This window comes from Embiotoca jacksoni, unplaced genomic scaffold, assembly GCF_022577435.1.
Source record: "Embiotoca jacksoni isolate LCO1_2020_lvr unplaced genomic scaffold, fEmbJac1.0.p SCAF_10, whole genome shotgun sequence".
NCBI lineage: Eukaryota > Metazoa > Chordata > Actinopteri > Embiotocidae > Embiotoca > Embiotoca jacksoni.
The window spans coordinates 2,051,999-2,078,116 of NW_027185230.1; the positions used below are offsets into that span (position 1 = coordinate 2,051,999).

The 26,118-nt window shown below is 40.6% G+C and overlaps 1 protein-coding gene across 1 annotated transcript; it reads left to right on the forward strand.

Moving 5' to 3' along the window:
• The first annotated feature begins 966 nt into the window (after nucleotides 1–966).
• man1b1a (mannosidase, alpha, class 1B, member 1a) lies at nucleotides 967–24,208 on the forward strand. Its single transcript, XM_069161449.1, has 14 exons — nucleotides 967–1,237; nucleotides 3,176–3,313; nucleotides 7,254–7,362; nucleotides 8,041–8,249; nucleotides 8,741–8,880; nucleotides 9,106–9,224; nucleotides 9,568–9,759; nucleotides 10,668–10,816; nucleotides 12,074–12,262; nucleotides 12,783–12,973; nucleotides 13,779–13,899; nucleotides 14,217–14,411; nucleotides 15,664–15,795; nucleotides 17,015–24,208. The coding sequence occupies exons 2-14, from the start codon at nucleotides 3,212–3,214 to the stop codon at nucleotides 17,222–17,224; spliced, it is 2,058 nt and encodes a 685-aa protein (XP_069017550.1). The 5' UTR covers nucleotides 967–1,237; nucleotides 3,176–3,211; the 3' UTR covers nucleotides 17,225–24,208.
• The last annotated feature ends 1,910 nt before the right edge of the window (nucleotides 24,209–26,118 follow it).

Consider the following 26,118-nt stretch of genomic DNA (forward strand, 5'->3'; position numbering starts at 1 on the left):
GATTAAAAGGGATGTAAATAAAATAAATCACTCAGTCAATAAATAGGCTAAATCTCTTGAAAGGCCTTGGACAAGCCAACTGTTTAGGCAGAGGCATCCTGTTGCATGAAAAGCAGGAGTGCTTAAATCACTATTTAAGGGACTAGTCACCCTGAAAATACTTGTAATGATTTATTTCAAATCTGTTTTGCTTTCGAGAGATTGACTCAATGAGAAAAATATTTCCCCGTTGTCACCAGTAATAATATCTGACTGTGTTCATGATGTATTGCCACCGTGAACAACAGGCTACATCCTTTCTCGCCAACAAAGTACAACGACATTTTTGCCTCTTATTTTGCTGTCCTGTTTCTCACCAATCAAATTAGCTTTGTACCTGCAGGATGGAAACAAAATAATGTACACTTCTGTAGCCTAAATGCAAAATGAACCAACATCTACTCGTGTTTAAATCAGCAGGTCTTTCAAGACAATTTCTTTGAAAAGTGATATTTGAAATGAAAAACAATTGGAACTGGGTGTGATACACGTGTCCACCGGATTTCGTGACTTTAGGTCAATGTGGCAGCCGGGGCATCTCTTTAGGGGGCGCTGTCGAGCCATTTGGCGACTCCACTAGAATACGAAGTTTTTTCAACCTGGAGACATATGTTTATCCACTTTCATGAGTTTTTGAATATGATAAAGCCTCCAAAAAGGCAAATCACTTTTCGTAATAATAATAATAACAATAATAATAATAATAATAATAAGGAACGAGAAAAAAACTAATTCCTTGAAAAACAATAGTTATTTCGCATCATCGGTGCTCGGGCCCTAATAAAATAAAAACAAATGAACAGCTGTAACATCAAAGCTCTGTTAATATGTTTGCTGAGTTTGATTTGGGCTCCGGGGCTGTGAAGGGTTAATGCGCTCACCCTCAGGTCACGTGCATACGTCACATGACGCACGGCGTTATCGCTCATTAGCTCTTTTTCCGCATCTCTCCCGCAGCTGCCCCCTTCCTGAACTTTGAGCCACATTTCTCCGGGTTGAACGTGTTTCGGCGCCTCATGTCTTCTTGCGCGACGGTCGGACAGACCGGCTGCGCGTCCCGTACAACGTCGGTGTTTCTCCTGACACCCAGACAGTGACACTTCCTCCCCCCATTCAGTAGCGAGCCGGAGGAGCGAGCTAGCATCTCGTAGCTATCTGACAGCTGTTTGAGGAGAATTAGCGTCGCTGAGGCACAAAGGTGAGAGAGGAGGAGGAGGAGGAGGAGAGGAGGAGAGGAGGAGGAGGAGGAGGAGAAGAGGAGGACTGGTGACAGATTAGCCCGTTTTGTGCAAATAGCGTGCCGCTGTTGTTGACCAGTTGTATCGTGTCGTACTCAGAAAGTCACGTTATTTGTTTACTTTCATACATGAACTCTTTTTAAGAAGTTAACTCGAAGAAGACTTTTTTTTTAAACATTGTTAAACAACGAGCAGCCCATGTTATTGTTTTGTCAGAACTATGTTCCGTTTAGTGGTTGAATATAACTAATACATGTCCAGTACTTAAGTACTAATTTGAGGTATTTGTACTTTACTTGAGTATTTGTACTTTACTTGAGGCAGTCCATTTTCGTTCAATTTAATTCCACTAAATCTCGCAGGAAAATATTAAACTTTTTGCTCCACAATTTGTCTTGACAGCTTTTAGTTACTGGTGAACTATTTTAAAAGCCTGCTTGGATTATCTGGAACATGTATTGTTTGCTTGATGATTTTTTTTTTTTTTTTTTTTTTTTTTTTTTTAGAAATACGAGGATTTTACAGAACAAACAAACAAACAGTACGTTAATTAAGTAAAATAAGCACAACCTTAAATAACTAGAGAACTAAATTGCACATTAATTTGAGTAATATTAATCAAAAAACATCAAATATAGTAAAACACTTAGTTAAAAGTGTTTACTTTTACTTTTGATATACAGAACATTTTTTTCTGATAATACTTGCATATTTAATAAGGTTTTGAATTTAGTACTTAAACTTGTAGTGGGGAATTAGGGTGTAGTATTAGTACAAGTATAAGGACGTGAATACTTCTCCCACCGCTGAGTCCATTTAGCTCCCCTCGTTTTACTTGTATTCTGGTGGTCTATGACCACTTTACCAATCATGACTGTATTGGAGTTTAACTAAGGCATGTTTCCTCATAACAAATTGTATTAGAAGTTTTTTTTGTTGTTGTTTTTATTTCAAGACCCCTTTTAAGTTTGTACAGTTGTTTCCTGAAAAGAAACGCACTCGCGCAGACGGTGTTATGATGAGAATTGGACGCTTTTAGCTGCACGCAGAACGGCGTGCAGCTAAAAGGGAAACTATCATCTTCTTTGTCTGGTTCATCAATTATGATAAATGATCTGAAGTTTATAGTGTTTGAACATTTAGAGACATTCCTTGATTGATCTCAAAATGTAAACTCTATAGTTATCAAATTAAATCTGTAATTTCTTTATTTGTTTTTCCAAGTATAATTTTGAATTTCAGGTAGGTGTGGTTATTATAAGAGGAGGTTTTTAAATCCTAATGAATCAGTGTAGGCTGTCAAATTTAGGTGATCAAATACAGTACATGTGCTGATTAAACCGTTTGATTTTTTTTTTTTATCAGACTTTGATTTGAAGTGTCATACTAATTGGGCAGACCTGATTGTTGCTGCCAGAAATGCATCCCCTATTATTTCAACTGAGATCGTCAAAAAAATGTGTAATGTACGTGCTGTTAAAACAATTTGGTTCGTACATCTCCAGAAATGAAGTTACAGTGCGGCGGTGTATCTCACCATATACGTACAATTCCTGGCGGTTATCGTTAGCTGTCCATGGTGCTGAAAACGAGGGTGATAAATACATTAAGGAGTGTGTGAAACGTGTCACTGTAGATTGTGCATCAGAGACGAAAAAAGTACACAAACACAGACACACACACTAGAATAGAAAATGAGAATATATATATATATATATATATATATGTGTATATATATATATATATATGTGTGTATACAATAAGCTGCAGCAAAGATCACTATATCGATCATACCGATCATAAAGACCGGTCATGCTGGTCTTTGCATTCACATTACACATAACCTGTATTTTAGGAAACAGTAATTCTCAAACTGTTTGTTCCTTTTCTGCGTGCAGGGTCTATGACCTACGACTGCCTGCACACATCAGAGGATGTATCCGCCTTCCAGAAAGGACTTCATCTCTCTGACACTCAGTGACCCGCACAGTCACAGCTACAACAACGGCAAACACCGAAGACAATCGTGCTGGAGGGTGAGTCGTCCGGTAATGCGGCATGCACGTCGCTGCTGTAGAGAGACTTCAGTTTTCCTCTTTGAGGAACAAATCCTACGCCAGATAATGAGTTTGTGATCGAACTCATCTTTGGCCAATTCACCCCTGACTGCTGTTAGAGATTACCGTCATTCACTCAACGCTGTCATCTCTGCCTGTCAGTCCATATTGATCACTGCTGAACCTCCGTTGAAAGTTGATGGGAGTGGTGGAGATATGGATGAGCATAAAAATGACGTGAATCGTGTGCTGTGACCTTCACAGTCAATAGAGCTCGACATCACTCGCCACCATTTTGGAGTAATATTTAGTAATATTTCAGACAAGTGACTCCACCAAACAAGTGATCTAAATCTAAATAAATGGTATGCACTTGTGCAGCAGAGTGTAGAAACTTGTAGAACTAATTAATAATCAATTAAGTGATTGAAAAGGAGCACGAGAGCTGTTGTGATTCTGAGTGGCAACACCTTACAAGGACGTCGTTTTGCCTTTTCATCTAGTTTGTTATGACGTCATATCCAGATAGGAATGTATGTGTATTGCAAATCCGATGGAATAGATAGTTGAGATATCAAAATACTTCGTCATACATACATCACTTAAAGTCTAAACAGCACACACAAATCTAATGTTTTATATTGTCACCTGGCCCAAGCACTATGCGCTCCTCAAATCTGACTGATCAGCTGTAACCATCCAAGTGTTTGGTTATGTGTCTGATGAGGTGGATGATCTCTGTCTTTTATGAAACGTATTTGTTTTCGTGACAAATCGATTCCAATGCTTCAGTCGTCCTTTGTTGTGGAGCAGCTGAATTTTGAAACCCCCTCGGCTGAGAGCTTCCCCTGAGCACATCATGTGTCTGATCACCACCATGAGATAAAACAAATTCTGTTCACCTCACTGGCTCTCCCCAAACATTTCCTTTAATCTTGTTTTCTTTACTTTCACATCCGTGTGCGTTCTCACTGAGTCTCCTCACCTCCTTTGTTGGTCTTAACACTCAGGTTTTACAGGTCAAGACCTACGTGTCATTTCACACCTCATCCTCTTGTTTCTTCTTGTTTGCTCCGGGGTTTGAAAATCACAACACTGCTTCGTGGAAAAGTTTCTTCTTTCACCAACGTACAACTGGTCCTACAACCTTCCGCCAACGACACTACCTTGGTTGTTAACTGAAGACTTCTGTGTGACTGTAATCAGTTTAACGACCTTGTGTTGTGGATGACCATAGTTGTAGTGTCAGTGGGATAAAGAAGGATAAACCAGCATGCAGGCAGGGATCTTTCCAAAAATATAAATTAGATTTATTTAAAACAAACAAAAAAGTAAAAACAAAGCGCCCAAGAGGATGCACTCCCCCACAGAACCCCCCAAAAACCAAATCTAAAAACCTTTTATACCCTGTCACTTCCTGCCTGCAGCCAATCAGGGAGGTTCTCTGGAATTTGCACCACTTAAACCCAGGTGGAATTCATCTGCAATCAACTAGTGCTGCTTGGTACTCAGTTGCCCTTTTTACAAGAATATTAGTTAAATTTACCGAGCAACAAAACACAATCAAACATACATATTACAAATAAAAAATGTCAGTGGAAATGACAAGTTCAGGGAGTTAGAATCCTCCTTCAGAAAACCTGTATGGGCAGAAACACTGAACACGAAGTGAGCAAATGTCACATTCTCAGCTCATATAAATGTTGATCAAATAAGCGAGGAATATGCACCTTCCTCTTTGCATACACATCAACATAGAGTCAAGTAAATTACGTAATGAAAGAAGTAGACTCCATGACACCTTGGATGGAAATACTTCAAATACAAGAATTAGAAGTCTTTGGAAACTAGGCAACAGTAAGGATTCGTTTCCTCTGTATTGTTACAGCTGTTTGTGTTAAGTGCAACACACCATGCTGCATTTGATGGACGTCATCTGACACCTACAGCATAAACTAAACTCACCATACAGAGAGAAGGTAACAGTATCCAGGACACGATGTTCTGGGGAGAACGTGTGATCAAATTGTTGCTTTCCTGGAGACCTGAAATACAATGCTGCCGAGAAATAATGGTGTCCTCACGCACATCCACACACCGCGGGTGTGTGTTCTTCCATTGTGTTTCAGTTGACTAAATGAGGCCATTTTAATCCATCCTTAAACTGCTATCAACCCTTTAAACATATTTTTTATTTGGCTTCTAGAAAATCTCCAAATACCCCGACCACAAAAATCCCTCTTTAGTCATCATTTCGGCACGATTACTTCTGTCACTTCTTTATGGCGTGGTCGGCTCTCATGCATGGAATTTTATTCTGAATTGAAAACGGCAACCGAGTGCTCTTATCTACTAATCCGTAACATTTTATTTGAGAAATATATCAACAGACCTGTCTTCTATAAAGCCAGCTTGACAGCAGAGGCACCGATCTGCCTGAACCTGGGGGTCGTCAGCTTTGATGACGGTTTATGGTTCCTGAGAAAAAATATTCCCTGCAAATCATCTGCCTTTGAGTGGCTTGTTTGGCTCAGTGTTTGCATCTCTCTCAGTGCAGAGGACTTCACGAAGTGCTTTGTACGTCGGTTACCTTCAACGTTCCCAAAAGACACGGTGAAAGCACTGAATTTCCTACACGTATGTGTGAGAGCTGCTGAGTGAGTTTCACTGCCTCCAGCTCAGTGCAGACAGACGAGATGGATAATGGACTCTTGCTCATTGTGTTGTATCAACTGTGAAAAATGGATAATGTCATCTAGACAAGAACTGCAGGGTATCTGCAGGTCCTATACAACCTTCAACCAGGATGGTATGGTCTTTTTTGCCTCCTGTTTTCTTAAATGTTTACCGGCATTGACATTATGTACGACTATGCTTTGCTTCTCTGTAGAGCACTTTGTAAACTCTGTTCAGGGGATGTTACACACAGTGCAACAGTTGGATTTGTTGCTCAGTTTTGTTTTGTTTTTTCGTCAGCCCCAATTTTATACTTCGTTTTTTTGTTATTCATCCATCCATCTTCTGCTGTTTATCTGGGTCCAATTTGCATTAATTTCATGAATTTTTATCATTAGAACTGATTTTAATGTTAAAAGTTATGCTGTATTAAATAACAATTCTAACCTTCATTATCTGTTTGACCTTTCCATCATTCTTTCATACTTTGGCCAGTATGACTGGGAGACAGGTGTGAAATTGCATGCTGTGTGGTATTTAAAGGTCTTGAAGGTCTTAAATTACAATTGCAGAAACTCCACAGCCGCTGCTGCTGATGCAATATACCACAAATGCCAGGTTGACATAATGTGTTTTATTCGACAAGGTTTTCTAACCTCAGAGCTTTTGACGGTACTGTATGTCCCGCTGCAAATCTTAGCATATCAAAGTTTGCTCAAAAAGTAGGATATTGAATCACAAGTCTCCTGATGACTGTGCTCTCAGGGAAAACCACATCTTTCTGCACTATTGAGCTGTACAGAACATCCTCATGCTGCTTCGTTGAAAGAACTATCGCAAAGTAAAAGTGAAATGTCCCCTGAGATAAAGTCTTCTGTGTGTTGATCATGGCTCACAGACGATGGCTCAATAGTTTCATGCTGTTGCACGGGTGTTAATTAGAGCAGGTAACAGAGTGGGACCAGCCTGCCTCCTGAGAGCCTGGTTTGGTCCCTCCCCTCCACACCGCCGGGTTGAGCTGGTTAGCTGATGTATTTGTGGGACTGTCAATGTATTTACTGTAACGCATCAAGTGGAGAGAGATGTGGAGTTTGTACAGGGTAAAGGAGGGCCTCTTTTACGCTGCTATTTTAAAGGACGTATAAACAGATCTGTGGGGGAGGATATTAGAGTCTGTGACTGCACTTCAGAGCTGCTAGGCGTGTTTCAGCGTCGTCAGTGCTGTTTGTTTATCTGCCTACAGAAATGGAAGCAGCTGTCGCGGCTCCAGCGAAGCCTCGTCCTGTTCCTGCTGGCTCTGCTGCTCATATTAGGATTCCTCGCCTATCCCAGCATCACAGAGCAGTGGAGAGGTAAACAATGTCCACTCAGTGCTCAGCTCACATCCAGGCAGAAGCAAAGCCTGTCATTAGTTTTAATGGTGTTGCTGCCTCACTTGCTGAAACTGATGAGTCGACTTGCTTATTTGTTGTGTGTGCTGATGATGAATTGCAAAGAATTAAAACGCCAGGAAACCTTTCAGATGATAGTTTGTTTGTTGGTTGAAGAAGCTTTTGTGCACACCTGCTTACTTTAAGGCTTATCTGTTTCTTCCTATATCATATTTAGTTTTCAAATCATGTCCACATTAAGATGACTAAATCTTAAAAGGTTCCTGTTTTCCTCTGCATCTATTTTATGCTGAGAATTCTTCTCCACAGCAGATACATTTGTTAACTCTGTGTTTTAGTGTCATCTGGGAAAACTGAGCGTTTAGTAATAGATGGTAAGCGTTCCTCAAACTTGGTCTCGTTCAGAAGCCACCATTACCAACTCATGTCGTCTTTTCTCAGACGATTTTTAAACATTGTTATAGTCACGGGTGGTAATATACAGCAGTTAACTGGCTCAGTTTATGCACAGCTTGTTTTCTTATGTCTTGTGTGTTTCTGTGTTATTTTCTGTGTGTGTGTGTGTGTGTGTGTGTGTGTGTGTGTGTGTGCGTGTGTGTGTGTGTGTGTGCGTGCGTGTGTGTGTGTGCATGTGTGTAGGGTTGTCTGACAGGGAGGACTGGCTGGAGCTGGATGACAGAGATCTGAAGGCTGTTCCTCCCGGTGTGAAGCCCGTGTTGGGTCCGGCTGCTGCTGGTAAACCTCCAGCTCCTGTGGTGGGGCCACATCTGGGGCCAGCTGTGGGTCCAGATTCTGTAGCAGAGCCCAGAGGACCGAACGTCCCCATTTTGGCGAAACCTCCCACTAAGGTTAGGGTTGCGTTTGTATTCATTTACTTCAGAAACACTTGCTATCATCGCCATCATCATGTTTGTTGACCAAAGACTGAATAGTTCTCATCTGCAGTTTCTCACCACAAAGTGATCCTCCCTCCAAAGATCCATCAAATTTATTTAACATGTTAATTAGTAGTCGAAACATTATACTTACATCACAAATAATGTAAGTGATATAATGCTTCATGTTCTTTCAGATCAATTGTCCAAAGACTTTGATGATTGAAAACGATGTGAGATGACAACAGAACCTGAAGTTAGAATCTGATTTGCCTCAATGTCAGTCCAGTGGTTTGTTTGTTTGTGGTCTGGTTTATGAAAGAGCTAAACTTATTGATTTAGATTGCTGAGAGGTCATTTTTAAATACTAATACCTAATGGACCATCTATTAAACAGTTATTGGTCTGAGAGATGTTCATGTTGTCCCCCTTGTTTCTAGCTCTAGCCATTTGTTTATCCACAGAAAAAGACATTTTCAAACAAGAGAGGTCCACCGAGCCTACAAAAAGATGGAAACGTTTCAGACCCAATCGGTGGGGAAAAGCAAGAGGTGGTTGAAGACGAAGAAGGCGAGGAAGACGACAAAGAAAAGAAGATTGTCAGGTCATCTGTTCGCTGTTTGCTTTTCTCCTCTGTGAGACAAGTACTTAAGGTTTAGGAACTGTTGAGAAAAGTAGATAAGAAGACGGTGGTCCAAAAATATTTATCAAACAGTTTCCATCGGCACCCAGGCCCTGCAGTGGTGGTGGTTGTTGTTGTTGTACATGTATTAGACAAACAGGTGTAAACAATGCAGGTGTATAACAGGTTCTTATTTTTCTCACGCAGCTGGAGAGGAGCAATAATCGAAGCTGACCAGGCCACAGAGCCTCCACCCTCAGCCAATGAGAAAGAAGCTGCAGCGCCCCCAGCACCTGCCAATCCTGCTGACGCCGTCCCAACGGAAGGTCAGCGTCCCACTTCAATCTTTGAAATGTCGCTGTAATTCTGGGTCCACAGAGAAGTTTTAAGGTTTCCCCTCAAACGGATTCTTTAACGTAGCCTCGGCCAGCTCTGCTGCTGTATGCTGTTTAAAAGCCATGTACCTTTTTATTGACTCGAAGTTTGAACATTTCTAAGTTGCAGGATAAAACCATGCTGAGCTCAAAGCATCATCACGTAGCTCAGAGTATTCCTTCTATGAGAAGAACATGAGATGTACACTGTTGGAAAAGCTTCCGAAAGGAAACCCAGATTTAAGTTTACGATTTTAATCTTGAATATCATTCATTCCTTTGTGCGTCTTTGTAGTTGTCAATGGAACTATAGACAGACTGGAGGCAGTGCGCGATGCCTTCAGACACGCATGGAAAGGCTACAAGAACTACGCCTGGGGTCAAGATGAGCTCAAGCCCATCTCTAAGTCTTTTGGTCAATGGTTCGGACTGGGTCTGACACTGATTGATTCTCTGGACACCATGTGGATTATGGGCCTAAAAGAAGGTATGATATGTTGCGTATTCTGTCTCTGTCATCTGAAATATGATATAGAGGTATGATCTACAGTGTTGTGTTGTGTATGTTCTTCTGTCTCTCATTACTTTTACAAAATAGCCACATCTAGGTTTGTAGGGACCAAATCAAAGACACAGAAATGGAAAGACACTTGCGTGTCACAGCCTAAATTATTCATATAACAGAAAGTACAAATCCCAACAATTCTGGATTCAAAATGCAGAGTAAAAGATGATTTCCTGCCATATTTGTTTAAACCTCTTCCATCATGCTCCTCCCAAAGGGATGCAATGCTGCTGATTTGTCAACATTTACACACAACCTATCTAATTGGTTTAATTCTAAAATAAAAGGATTGCTGATGCATCACTTTTGCAAGGAAAATACTTTATTGTCTGTATCAGGAAGGTCCCCACCTGCATTCTCACAATAGTGAGCCTATTTCTGCTCACTCCCCAGCTAACCTTGTAAGATAACAATGTTCCTTCCTCAGCCTTTTAGGAATCTGCAGGTCAACATGACCCTTTTCTTTCCTCAACCTCTCTACACACAATATGATTACATGTATAATTCCCATCTAACTGAGTACAATAGAAGGCCAATGTTTGACTATATGAACAATACAGTTTGCTTCAACAGTTGCTGCACATACCAAAAGGGATTAAATGAAATTGTTTTAAGTTGAATTATTTTTAACAGGCCAATAATAAATATAATACATCTGTTTGCATCAACTCACATCTTTTAATTTTGTATGCAGTGTACATAATCTGCAGGTGTGGAGTTAAAAGTGAGATGAAGAGGTGTGGAGGCAAAACTCCTTCACACAAATGTAATTCTCTCCTGTCCTCTGTTTCTCCTTCTCACACGGTTATAATCTACCTCACTTGACACAGAATTTGCAGAAGCAAAGAACTGGGTAGAGAAAGAGCTGTCCTTTGACAAGAACACAGACGTGAATCTTTTTGAAACAACCATACGAATCCTGGGGGGGCTGCTGAGCAGCTACCATCTAACAGGGGACCGGCTCTTCCTGGAGAAAGCTGTGAGTTGACCCGTAACAGGAAATCTTATTGTCCTGGTGCTTCTGTGTTGCGGGAGAACATCATTTCATTAAGACTGTAGTTTTAATCAAAAATGATGTTTGACTGTATGAAAATACAACCCACGAATCTTAATTAAAAACTACACTGTAGAATTGATGCGGCCAATCTTTTCTTTCCAATGATGATGTTCGTGGTGTTTTTCAACTATAACATTTGTGAGAAGTATTGCAATTTCCATTGCTTCATCAACACCAGCATCTTAATTAGGTGTTATTGTGATCACTGGTTCCGGCACACGTGTGATTTCTTCACACAACTAAAACTTGAGCAGAGTGCATATCCAAGTTAGTGACTAATTGTTGGGCAACAGAAAGAAGTGGCAGGGAGGAAAGTCCATTGAATAGAGGTGGAGGGGAGAGCCCATTGTGTTGTTGCAGGTGAGAAACTCCTCCGTTTTTCAACATGCTGTGAGCAGGCGCGTCGTCATGTTGGACAACCGAAGTACTATTGCGCCACGGTTTGGTTGTTTGCACGGAGTCTTTTCCCTCAGACGCCTTGGGACGTCGCCGTAGAACTCGGTGTTGACAGTCCGACCCCGTGTGGTGAATTCACAGTGAACAACCCGTTGAAAGTCAAACCCTGCCTTCCGAATCCCATACTCTTTTTTTTTTTTTTTTTACTTTTAGTACGTACTGCCGCTACCCCTTAAAAAGTACATACTGTTGCATGTAGTATGTGTACAATTGAGACGTACTACTTCATCATAAAAATGCGTCTTGAACTTTGACCCACTTGGTCATATTCATCGCAAAAAGAAAATGGATGCGATTTGGAACGATTACGCTTCCTTTTGATGCCTCTTTTTTTTTTTTCTTCTTCTTCTTCTTCTTCTTCTTCTTCTTCTTCTTCTTCTTCTTCCTGTTGTGGGTGGAGCATCAGCACCACCAACTGTCTCTGGTCATGTCCACAGAGAAATCACAGACGCACCTGATCCACTGCTCACAAAACCATGTGTAACTCAGGTGCTAAAGAGGAACGGAGGACGTTTTGGGAAACATGTAGAAAACATTCTTAGGAACAAGGAAATGCTTGTACCATCTAAGATTGATCGTCATCAGGGAAATATTTTGTTGGATATGTTGTTACTAATGTTACTTCTAGATAGTTGCACTTTTTTTTAATCAAAAAATGTACTTACTCTTGGGACACAAATGATGTTTTCCTCCTGAAATTCAATTTCTTTTTTCCATTTAAAGAAAGACCTCGGGTCCAGATTGATGCCCGCCTTCAAAACACCTTCAAAGATCCCGTTCTCAGATGTCAACATTGGGAAGGGAATAGCACACCCACCAAGATGGACATCAGATAGCACGCTGGCTGAAGTCACAAGCATTCAGCTGGAATTCAGAGAGCTGAGCCGCCTCACCCAGGACCCTCAGTACCAGGTTAGGACACCAGCAGGGCCTCCTTAACAGTAACACGTGCCGTAGTGTGTATAATTTAGATTTGCATTTCTTTGAGATGGAGGGGGGGAAAAGACCAGCCTGTTTATATAAATATTTCCTGGGTTGAGATGAAGGTTTTCCGTTCAGTTAAAGTTCCATTTAAAGTACAACTCGCAAACACTTGTGTGACTGAAGTCAGGGGTGTGTACGAAGATTTGTTTTGCATCCATCATGTTGTCATTTCATAAGCAGTTCCCGAAGATGTTGGACCCTGTCTGACGTGAACTTAATTAATTCTGTCATGACCCCAGCCGCCCTTATGTGACATAACTCTTGATGAGCCTCGAGTTACCAAAGTGTGAAATTGCTAATAACCTTCTGATGATAAATGACTTACAACTGTATTTTTCAAATATGTATATTAGCTCAAACACCAGCAGTAATTGATCTGAGGCTGGTGGGGTCATTATCTCATTTCTAGTCATTAATTTCATCTAATTTTTATTTTTTACCTTTCCAGGAGGTTGTAAATGAGGTAATGAAGATGGTCCACAAGCTGCCCGGCAAACACGATGGCCTGGTCCCCATGTTCATCAACACCCAAAGCGGCCAGTTCACCCACAAAGGAGTGTTCACACTCGGTGCTAGGGCAGACAGCTACTACGAGTACCTGCTCAAACAGTGGATCCAGGGAGGCAAAACAGAAGACGAGTAATTACAACTTTTTACAAATGTTGGCATTATTTTTCTTTGATTCTGAGAGGGAATACTGGATTGTAAAAGCTTTCAAGGAAAAGAAAATATAAGGTCTAAGGGATTTGTGCTTGTAGCTACCAGGTTAGGGCTGGATTTTAGTGGATTTATGTTGTGATGATTACAATTTTTTCATTATCATTTCATAACATTCTGTTATTGATTCCAAGTGAATTAAATTGAACAAAATGAATGTTTGTGTTCACTCACAGGGACAGTTTTGTCTCATGTACAGTATGTAACAATAGCAAATCACTGCGTTGCGTTCAACGTCACTGGGAGTGTATTATATCTAACATTGCATGACAGTGATTCCCAGAGGTTGAGGAATTTACTTATGGTTCATGCAGAAACTCGTGCATTTTATAGGGGGAGAGCATAACACAGGTTATTTTTTTGTAGCTACAATATACAGATAATCTTCACTCTGACTCCATGATGTGGGCAGCCGAGCTCTGTGGAGGCGGAGCCATCTGTTGCAGGACTTCTTGTGCTTCTTATCACTGAAGATAGTTCTTCATGAGTCTAGCTGTATGTTTTGGGGTCTTTAGCACGACCGAACACAAGAGAGATAACTAAACATCTAATGTACCTGAGACTTTTTGCACAGTACTGTATGTCAATGTCAAAAAAGATTCTATTGGTATGAAGTATTGAAAACGACAGCACTCATAATATTTAGCCCTAAAGTCACGACAGACCGACTGATATTTCTGATTTAACACAATTTATGTCACTAATATTTCCTCTTTGTTTTGTGCAGTCTTTTGGAGGACTACCTTCAGGCCATCGAGGGAGTGAGAAAACACCTCGTGAGACAGACGGGTCCGGGCCGCTTGACCTTTATTGGAGAGTTGTCCCACAACCGCTTCAACCCTAAAATGGTAGAGATGCTCTTTCAAAGTCAGGGAGCAAAACTATGGCGTCTCAAACTCCGTAGCCTACTATATTTAGGATGTACACAACACAGAAAACCCTGAAGATCAGAGGGTATTTTATACTCGGCCAAGGTCAATCATCCACGGATAATAACCGCCTTGTTAAATCAATCAGCCTCTGACTGCGTTTTCTTTAATCTGTCGCTGTAGAAACTCAAGTGCAGTCAGTCTAGCCCGTCCATTCAGTTGTAGCTCTCATCATTATTTTTTAAAATGTATCATTCCTTCCTGATTGCGTCTCTCCCTCTGTCACTCCTCTGCAGGATCACCTGGTGTGTTTCCTGCCAGGCACTCTGGCTCTGGGGGCCCACAACGGCCTCCCAGGTGACCACATGGATCTGGCTGTGCAGCTGATGGAGACTTGTCACCAGATGTACAAGCAGATGGAGACTGGCCTGAGCCCGGAGATCGCTCACTTCAGCCTGCAGGCCAGTGACGGCCATGATGTCATTGTCAAGGTACGGCCGGGAACACACAGGTGGCACTTGGTTATCGTTTTATGTTTATTAGGTTTTCTGTCTTTTGTTTGTGCAGTTTATGTGCAATCAATTTGTGTGTCTGTTATATGTGCATATAGCTTAAGCCTGCATATTAAATGACTGTTGCTGTAAAGGTTTGTTTCAAAATTCAACTCGATTTAAAATTTGCCTAAAAGCCCCCCAAAAAATGATGATAAAGGAGTTTGTCTAAGGACATGAATTAATATGGTGATCAATATAGTATTAAGCCACAATCATGAAAACAGTTTTGTCTTATTTAAATCTCTTTCTCCATCATAAATTCAAATGGATGTGCATTTGGAAGCCCAGTTATCCGTTCACTGTCTTGTAGAGGAAGAATATTCTGCACTTTTAAGCAAGTTAAAGTATAACCAGAAAGACTGAGAGTCCACTGCGGATTCTTGAGGGAGCCTTTAAAGACACTGAGTGAGGCTGCTGAAGAAGATTGTGATTAGCCAGTCTACATTTGTTGAGAGTTGTGACACCAACCTTTCTAACCCTCCTCTGGGCTCATTTCATTTTTCATTAACAGCTGTAGGTTTATCAAAGCATACACTGTTTTTGCTCTCGTCTCCACTGCCACCTTCATTAACCTCAAATATAATATGAAATATTTCAGGAGCTCATTCCAATTTTAGGATTAAGAACTAAGGAAAATAAATATTAGATCTTAAAGACTATATATTTCTTCAGAATCAGAGTAATTCAGAGCGAACTAACCGATGTTAAATAGCCACCCGATCAAAACGTGTAGCTGAAGGCTCTGCCTCCCATTCCTCTTCTAAGAACCACAAGTAAGCCTGCTCTCTGAGAGTGAAGTGTTCAATAGAGATGCTGTGGATCTATGAGGTCTTTAAGATATGGTGTAGCCTGGTAGTTAAGGGCTTTGTATGGAAAAAGAAGGTTTTTAAATTCTATTCTGGATTTTACAGGAAGTCAGTCAAGAGAAGCTAGGATGGAAGAAATATGATCTTTTTTTTTTTTTTTTCTAAATCCTGTCATTACAGTGGCTGCAACGTTTTAAATCAACTGGATGCTTTTCAAAATGCTAGTAGGACGTCCTGATATTGAGGATTTGCAATATTCTAGCCTTGAAGTAACAAATGCATGGAAGACGGCCCAATTCAAGTTAAGGGTCAAACTAAAATACTGACCCTTCTTTAATCCTTTTATTATAATATTTATTCACATCTTCTCCTGTGTCCTCCAGCCTGCAGACAGACACAACCTGCTGAGACCAGAAACAGTGGAAAGTCTGTTCTACATGTACAGATTCACCAAGGACACGAAGTACAAAGACTGGGGCTGGGACATACTGCAGAACTTCAATAAGTACACTAAGGTACAGACAACAAGCCACACACAGACACCACACTTACTTTAAGTTCAAATTTCATTACTCTTTTGAATTAGAAGGGCTCTCGACAGCACAGACCTCCTCAAATTGTCCACTCTTCTATGATATTCAAGTCTGAAACCACAAGCACTTTATATATTTGCAGAATATAGCAGAACTTTAGTAGCGCCTAAAATGGCACTTACTGATAGCACTTTGTAGTTTGGCTTTCTTGAAGAAATTGTATTTTCTTGATTCTTGTTGTTCTGGGTTTTGTACCTTCATGGTTGAAATGCACTTATTGTAAGTCGCTTTGGATAAAAGCGTCAGCTAAATGAAATGTAATGTAATGTTTGGATTTGATTTACAAATTGTGGCAATGTCACAGTTGTACCAGTCCTGCTTCCTCCCAACAAAACCTCTGTCCACGGGTGCTTCACAGTGGTGGTGTACTGTACTGGCCATCTGGATTACCAGGACCAAATTCCAATAGGCCGCCACATTGGTGGACTGGTGCACCGTCAAAATATCCATCCCACTTTTTACCGACTTCTTCACTGTCGTTCAGGGTGAACATGAGAGCGTGTTGAAGGACGTCCAGGGCTGCATTTCTGTCCCAGTAAACTTCTGGTCTGTTATGACGACATGATGATTACATTTGAGCAACTACACGTATGTCCGAGAGGATTACTGGTACCCATGAATGTGGATTGTGATGCGGAGTATTTCTAGAATGGCCTTTGTTTTTTCACTATTGAACTTTTACTGACGCCTACTAATTGTTAGCCAGGTTAATCACAGTATATAAATAAGCTAAATGACCCACAGTAGATTTCTTCCTTGGCTTCTGATCGACTGCGAGTAGTGAATAGTTTTTTTTCCTTTGAATATTATTGTACTACACAGTCCAGTCCAGTTGTTTCGGTTCCAGTTTCAACAATGAAGGTGCTCAAAATCAAGATTTAGGTAAGACGAGGCTTATTTCAACTTCTCAACTGAATGCAAAACAGCGTGGACACATTATTGACAGAAAAACACAATCAAGAAAATACAAAAGTCTTGTTGTTTGGTTCACTGACATTGTTGCAGGAATTATTTGTTTTATTTGTTTTATTTTAAAACCTCTCTCAGCAGGGGAGGGTTGAACTGCATTTCACATTATAGTAGATGTTTCTACTTCCCAATGGGGACATTGACCACCTGACCAAATACCTTCACCCCGCAGGTGTCTGGTGGCGGCTACACGTCCATTAGCAACGTCCGCGACCCCGTTAACCCCGGGCCCCGGGACAAGATGGAGAGTTTCTTCCTGGGTGAGACGCTCAAGTACTTGTATCTGCTCTTCTCTGACGACGTGGAGCTGCTCAGTCTAGACAAGTACGTCTTCAACACAGAGGCCCATCCTCTCCCCATATGGCCGTCTCCACCGAAGTGATGTCTCGACACAGGAGACGTCTGTTAAAGTCAGGCCCACAGAGTCAGGTGCATCTCTGAGCATCCGTCCAGGCTGCACCGCTGTGTGAAACAGTGAAGCAGATCTGTGCTGTCCACATGTACTTGGATATGTGAAGGACTTTAATTTCATTTTTTTTTATTGTTGATTTTCCTTTTTCTTTATTTTTCCTAAGGAAAAGGTTCGTGACAGAGCTGGTCTCTCATGTAAAATACTTAAAAAAAGAAAAGAAAAAAATCAGGCTAGCTGGCTCACTTTGTTACTTGGGTGACTGAGACAGTTGTTGTATGTTTGGATCCTGTTTGTGCCCAGAGTTTTAGTTTGCCATGTGAGCTGAACACACTCATTAGTCCTGCGTCGTCAGGTTTCACGGCCGTGAATGAGTCAACACGTTCATTGTGTTATTTCACTGAAGTTTGAAGCTGTCGTAGCCAGTGGTTGAAATGTGTGGATTTCTATTTATCAAGTGGAGAAGTTTCATATTATTTTGTCTTTACATTGCTCACATCCTTCAGGACATTCTTCCCCTGTATGGCCCCATCCTAAGTGTTTAGGAGCCGTGGGCTACTACAGTGCAGCAGCCAGGGACCAACACCAGGTCCCAGACCAACACCAGGTCCCAGACCAACACCAGGTCCCAGACCAACACCAGGTCCCAAATATCGTTGCCCAGCTTAAAGGAGAAGCCAGAGAGTTCCTAATACCTAAAGGCTGTTTTTCACCGGTTCCATCTGCCGGTTCCAGCTCCGAACCGGCTACCAGAGCCACTCGTTGCCATTTACACCAACATTTATATTCCACCGGACACGCATCGGCACATCAGCAGCTTCCAACGGCAGCTCGGCTTGGCCCTCCGCTGCATTACAGATACATAGCTTGTTTTGTACGGAAGCGCGATGAAGATTCAAGATTCAAAGAGTCAATCTGCATCAGATCAGCAGGCAGGAAGTCGGACAGAAAATAGCACAGAGTATCTATTCATATTTCAAAATATAACACCTTGTGCAAACCCCCGACTGTTCATCACGTCGCTCCATCAGTGTCTACCCCCGCAGTCTTTCAAGCCAGAAGAAGAAATGTGTCCTCTTCTGCTAAAAGGCTCATGTGTAAAAGAGTTACTTCAAATTAAGGATACAATTTTTTTTACAACATAACTACAGCAAGCTGTATTCACTTTGTAGTCTACAGCACATTAACAATATATACAAAACTGATAAAAATGAAACCATTTGACAACGTTTACACACTAGAAGCACAAAAAAAAAAAAATCCAGAAAATAATGACCACATCAAGAAGTTTAATAAAAAAAAAAAAAAAAGGTACAAGGCACCCAGAGGACGAAACACAACAGCTTTACACACTCGATGTGACGGAGTCGTGCCCGGTGGAATAATGCAGATAACACGCATGTTTTTTATTGAATAAAGACTTAGAGTGAAGTATGAGGATGCTTATGGCTAGCTGGTGTAAAAATACAATAATATAAGAACTTATCGTTGCTTTAATTTATCACGGCCTGTTCGGTGGTTTGTGTTTGGAGGTGTTGAACTCGTTGGATGTTTTCCAGGCTTCCAGATTTTGTCCGTCTTCTTTAAGGCCACCAGATTAAAACAATTGTTTTTTTGTCAACAATATGGGACAGGCCCATAAAGAGCTGTGCCAGCGTGCGTCACACTTCATCTTTAAATGGATTATTTATCGAGCACCAGTTTGACACACACAGCAGAGATTCTTTAGGTTTTGAAAAATGCAAGGTTAAATATGATAAAGCTTCCTGAACATGTGTATGTTTTTAAAGGAACATCTGGTTGTTGTTTAGTGATCTTTAAATGATTTGTGAGTAATCAAGGTGGTTTTTTTAGGTCACATCTGTGTGCCCTAAATGTTTGAAGGTGAATTATCTGTATAAACTTAATGAATGATTCCTGAATGATTTTCAGTTCTACACAGATAACGACAGCTTGTTTCATTAATGAATGTAATGGGTTTTTTTTTTTGTGCCTTTTTGTCACAGAGGATCATTTGCCAGTAATTTTACATGATCTCTGGTTATATTCTCACTTTGCTTTATATTATAAGAAGGGAAATCACTGCGGGCTGCCATGCAGTCTTAAATTAATATAATTTTGATTAAAACAAACCAATGTCACCATTTCCTGTGACAGCGACAGCGTTGGCCTGAATATGAGGCAATATTTATTTCTGGGAATGAACTTTGAAAAAGTGGGGGGTCGCGTTAGATTCGAGGACAAGACTGTTACGTGTTCACAACATCAGACAGTGTTTTTGTTTACACCAGCGTATCACACGGTCTTCTGTTGAATTGTGGGTTGTCTGTAATGTTTCCAGGCTAAAAAGCGTTTTCAGTTCTTTCAATGACAAATTCAAGTTGTTGGCGGAAGCAGTCTTAGTCTTCGTTATTGTGGTGGCACATCACCGGTGACCCTGTATATGACATTGTCATGGTAACACAATGACCTCATTGTTTGGTCCTTTTCATGAAGAAATGTGTTGAGTGCTGGTCTGTGCTGTCATCAGCGACTCCAGCAGGAAACAAAGTAAAAGCCACAAAGCTCTGCTCCACGCCACATATTTGCTTTTTATGAAACTATACCTCTTTTTTTTCAGATTTGTATTAAATGTTGCACTTTGTCTCATTGCAAAACACAAAAACATTGAGTTTGAGTTTTTAATGAAAAATCTACCAAGTTATTCCTGCTGGGTTCAGTAGCCTAAATGAACGTGTTTTTAATTCAACACTAAAGACGTCAGTCATAGCCACCTAACTCATGTTATTGTTTCACAAAGTCGGTGTTGTTTTGACTGAATAACTTCCGGTGACTGTGATTAACACAAATACTTCTGTGTTCAGTTCTGCTACAGCAGTAATGGCGGCGGCGTTTGTGAGCGCAACGCATAGAACGGCCCCCAGCTGCTTCTACAGTTTCGTTAGCCCAGTTTAACCTGCAGGAGTTTATGAAGGCTCACGTTTTACTGTCAAAGAGGGAAGACATTCAAAGTGACTGAAAATGAGTTCATAGCACCTCCCTCTGTCTTTACTGCAGAAATATAACCTGAACTAGAATCTGTCAAACGGCCAAGAATCATGTTTGGTCCTGGACGATGAACTCAGAAGAAGCTGCTAGAGAAAAGGCTTCAGTGACGAGGATTCACTTCGCCTTCGGTGAATGTTATCTCAGGGAAACTTGACCAACAGGACGACTATAAGACCGTCTCATTATCAAAAACACATGTTGGAGATGGAGATGGTGGTGGTAATGGTGGTGATGGAGATGGTGGTGGTGTTAATGGTGGTGATGGTGGTGATGGTGGTGATGTGGTGGGTTGTTTTGGTTGTCATATATTCGGGCGAATTCAGTCCATGTAGGTGTTCATTCATCTTCTTCTCACAGGCGACTTGCTGAATTGTTTTCTTCTTGAAGGACTCTGGTTTAGTAATCCCTGACTGTTAAATGTTGATATAGAGCAGTGAGAGAGAACTTGTTTTCTGTATGATAACACTGGAACATCATTTTTGCAGGATGCGTCTGGTGCACTGTATGTGCTGCTTCAAAGATAGTTGACCCCAAACTCTCTTATTCTCTCATCAACTTCAATTCTTCACTTTGTATTTCGGGTCATTATTCAGTGTCGGGACGCGTCGTTGAACGTGCACTACATTCGCCACCGCGCTGCCGTGCCTATCTAGATGGATATTGAGCGACGGTGGTTTGGTTCTTTCTTTTTTTTTTTTCCTTCTTAAATTACTGCTGCATCAGTGGTGTTTCATTTTGAAGTGTTACGAGTGAAAGTTTGATTTCTGGCTTGTATTTTTTTCCGTGGCTGACAAAACGGTATACGTGTAAATATTGAGTGTAAATTGTTTCTACTGAGTCCAACCTGGGAGTCTGCTGGTTGCCGAGTCCTCTGTGGTCTTAACGTTCAGTGCCATCATGTCAAAAATCCTCTGTTTGAAGCTGCTTATTTGGTTTGGTGACTGCTTTTTTTTGTTTGTTTGTTTGTTTGTTTGTTTTACTGGCATTATGATTAGCAAATTTGATGGCATTGCATTTCTATGTGATCTGGAGTTACGAGAGGAAAAATCATAATCTGACATCATCATCCACAGAGCCATCCTGTAAGCATGGATAAAAACGACAAGACATTGTGTTTTGGTTCTTGTTTATTTTCTATATTTGCTAGAACTAAGAGTTCTGCTGAAGTTCAGTCCTGTAAGCAGCTGGTATTAATGACCTGAACATTTATGGAGATTTATGTCTCATAACACAGTGATTTAATGAGTTTCTCGCCCTCCACAATAAAGGAGAAAAATCAAATCCATTAACATCTGTTCTGCAACTTAGAACATCTCCTTCACAGTATTCACTCTTTATTCAATCATTTGTAATTCCTACTGCATAAGAAATGATTATTAAATGAGACATTTATTCCGGAGCCGTCTCCATAATGTGGAAGAAGACATGCATTTGATATGTTTCTCTATTAAGCTTGAGTGTTAATATGAGCGCATTAAAACCAGACTGGACTGTAAAGGAGGCGGTACAAGAGTCCCAGCTTGCCTGTTCTGGTCTGTAATGTCAAGAGAAACGAGTCCGGACGCTGTACTTCAAATTTAGGATTCTGGGATGAACCCTTTGATTCATGTTTACGTGATGATGTCTGAAAGGGATACAGGAGATGACAGGAAAACTACTGTTCGTCACCAGTTTGTGTGGAGCACAGAGAGAGCCACTGAATCACTGACTATTTCATTTGATTAGGGTTTGTTTATTATTCTCAATTTAATTTTATTGCAGTGTAATGTGCCAACTACCTTTCACACTTTAGAGGATTATTATTATTCGAATAACATTCTATATTTTTATAATTGTCGACAAATCCCTTGAAAGGACTGAAGCCAATACTGTGTTCGTCAGCCTCTCTGTACTAGTTTCATCTTTAAAAAGGCTCACATACAGTATGTGCAGCGTAGTTTCATATAAAAAAGGATCAGTAATTTCCACACAGCCTGGGTACCGTCGTTTGCTAGCGAGGTCAAAACTCGTAACACTTGTGGTATGTAGAAGAACTTTCATTTTAGACCAACGCGTTTCGGCTTGTGGTCCATATGACACACATCGCAAACACAATGGGTGTGAAAGGAGGGGGAAAAAAAAAAATCAAAAATCTAAAGGGTGAAAAGACATAAACATCAGAGGTGGGTTGGGTAATACGGTCATGTGGCTCCACAAACTGGAGTGACGCTTATGGACCAAATATAAGCCCCACACTGTCTCACTACATTCTGCAGCTTTCCTTACAAAGTACTGTCGCATGCAGTGTGCATACAAAGTGGTTGTACTCCTTTGTTATCAAAATGCACCTCGAAATTTGACCCTCTTGGTTGTATCCTTCGCGATCCGAGTGATGCGGATGTGATTTGGGATGAGCACACTTTAAAACTTACACTTGTTTTTAACGCCTCCTCTCCTTCCTTTTGTGAATTGCTCTTTGTGAGAAGTATTTTCCTCGGTGCCGAGGACTGTGGGTCAGAAAATGCGAGCGGATGCGTTAGAACAAGAGCATTTCACATTGTTTTTCTGGCATTCTAGACAGTGTGGTAGTATGAGCAGTGGAACCCAGGGCTGGTGTCAAACATGCCCCTGAGAGGAACCTCCTCTTCCCCTTCTGGTCGTGTGGAGTAATCATAGGAGCTGAAGCCACGTGACCAGACACCCAACCCGCCTCTGTCACAGAGGAATCCAATATACTGTATGAAGGCGTTGGATGCGCTGATAATCAGAACAGTATATATCGAGTGATATCAGTGTCTTACAACAAGATCGTCTCCGTGTTTCTTTCCCTTCAAAATCCCATTTGTATGATGTAAGAGCACCTCGGTTGTTGTTTTCGATTCATTTTTTACTTTATTGCTGCTAGAAATCCAGCATAAACATGAGCGGTGCAGCATGTCCTGTGTCCACAGAGGGATATGCAATCTCTGAAGTTAAAACACATCATCAATTTGAAATGTCATTACCACAAACTATCAAATCTAAACCTCGCTTATCTTTGAAAAGTAAACAGACTTTAAGCAGCGTGTGGATTTTGTGTTGACGGTAACAACAAATATACAAGAGCAGAAATGAGTCATGTAGCTGAACAGTAAGCTCCCACAGAGGCTATCTAAAGTCACTCTGCCTTCTTATTTCATGTTCTGATTATTTTTCACAGTAAGTTCTTCCACATATTAGAACTGTGTTTTCTTTTTCTTTTTTTCTTTTTTTTAAAAAAGCGTGAAGCCGCACGACTGATTCTGTGGAGGTTTTTATGACAACTTCTTCAACTTAAAGGGTTTAATGTACAGTATTTGTAAAACTGTCTCCGACCTTTTGATAGCTGATTGGCCAAATCATCCTCTTGTGATGATGATGATGATTATTATTATTATTAATGATGTGATTATTACTGAATCCAAGCCATAGCAAAACGACGGCTCTACCGTGTTGCTCGTGCCCTGCGGAAGCTTCGCTGACTGTGACCCCGTGTCGATGACCAAAGACATCGATCAATATTGTTTTCACTGGATCGATGGAGAAATTGAACCACGCCAGAAAAAAAACATCTCCTTGACACAGCGGTCATTTGTTTCATGACGAGAGCCAGTACTCAATAACTCATTTGCATTTTTTTTTTGAAGACACGCTGACTGATTTTTTTTTTTTTTTTTTCTCCACAAACAAATGAGTTTTCAGAGCTGATGCTGTTATATAGTAGTTTCTCATTTTGCTTTTAGTTTTCACACTGCGTTGTTTGTTCTTTTAAAAGAAAAACAAAAAACCTGCTGTCACTATACAGATGACTGATTCGGGACTTTGTAATGCAACTTGTGGCTTATTGCAATGTTCACTGAAATGTTTTTCATGCCCACAGAATTTTTCAATAAAGCTTTTCAGTGAAGGTTGTGGACTTTATCTGGCTCTCTGTTTTCATGTATGCTGTAAATGGCCACATCTGCCTTCCGTATCTCTCTCCTGTGAACTCCGTAAGTGTCTTCGCGGTCTGCTGATCACAGAACATGTTTTCTAAAAGTCTCTCCTCAAGGGCGTGCATGATGTTGCACTCATTTACACACACACACACACACACACACACACACACACTCTAGAGATGTTGTGTAAAAAAGGAGCTTGTGAAACTACTTTCACACAATCACATACAGTATTTGGCAACAGTAGGTGGGACTGCTTTACAAAGATATTCTCAGGAATCCTTGAGAAACGTCTTCCTCAACGGTGATATTATAGCAGCAGATTAATGGTCGTGGTTTTTGGAATAACGTTATATTCGAACACCAACTTCAGCCGCTGTATTCTAATGACTGACAGCTTTAGTACTTTAACACCAGGGGGCAGAAGGAACCATCCATCACAGTCTGCATCAGCAGCACTTCCTAATGATCCTAATGAATGCAAAGTCTCAGATTCCCATTAATGCACAGAGCAGAGCTCTACCAGGAAATGTTTTTCATCTTAAAATAACAGGAGTCATGGTGTCTGCACACAATGGGACACAGTGCACTAAACGGTATGCATGGAGTCCTGTCTTAAAATAATTAACATTTTTACTTTCTGTATTTTCTATTCTTTTCTTTTCTTTGTTCATGAGAAACCCTGCAGTGTACCATTTATTATGTTTCAGCCTCTTTAAGATGTTTTTCTAATGATCAAATTAGGTAATACATAAATGAAGTTTTGTATCTGGAAAACCTGTCTGGGTTGTGGAAAGTCAAATAAAAATGAAAACTGACAGAAATCCACATAGTAACATTGGAAGCCACAATAACGGTCAAGACTGATGGTGAATTGTGTGACAGTCTCTCTCCCTCAATCCCACAATGCATTCTGACACCTTTATTATCCTCTGTTGTGACAACCGCTACAGCAACATGCGCCCTGTGGGGCATTTCTAAATCTTTAAATCAGTAACTACAATAGATATATAGACTCAACATGACTCAATAATTCACTTATTTCTGAAATTTTCATTTTTCATTTGGCCACAGAGATAATGAAAAATGTGAGCTCGTATCTAAAACTGTCAAGTTGTCACATGTTTCATATCACATATTAATTGTAATATGGTTGGATTAGAATAGCTTTCTTTGGCTGAAATCCTAAAAGCGGGGCCAGCTTTATAAATAGGAATGTCTGTTACTGGGTGAATGAGCGATAGTTACAACAGTGATGACTGAGTACTTCCTGTGTCCCTTTCAAATTACAAAACAGTCACTTCTGATTAAAAACTTTTGAGCATTTCCTTCAAGGACCAACCATATATTAGGTCTTGACCATAGTCTGTGTATGTGCTTCAAAGTGTAGTACCACTGAGGGCCATCAGAGGCTGGCTTCAAAAGACTTCCATTAAAAAAACATAAATTTCTTTCAAGTAATTTTTTTTCCAGAAGTCGTGTTATTTTCTAAATTCCCTTAAGGCAGATTCACACTTTAAAAATGTTGTATAGTCACCAAATAAGCATTTGCAAGCTTTCTAATGCTTTTACGTGTTCACACTTCTCTAATATTGGTCTTCCTCAGTGATAGTTTAATGGTTGTTCCAGAGGTCTATTGTTGTCAATTTTCCCAAAATGTTTTTACAGGTCGTGAGAAGGAATACTGCATATGTGAATAGTTGTATGAACGGCAAGTCATCCAACCCGTACGACCAAATAGGTTTGGGAGGAGTGTGAAGTCTGACAAAGGTCCTCAAGTGATGTCACTTGTCGTTGCAGCTGAAGACAACTTGAAAATGAAAATTTAAAAAAAAACTCCTGGGGCGATGTGGACTTTGACAGAATTGCCTTACTGGACCTCTG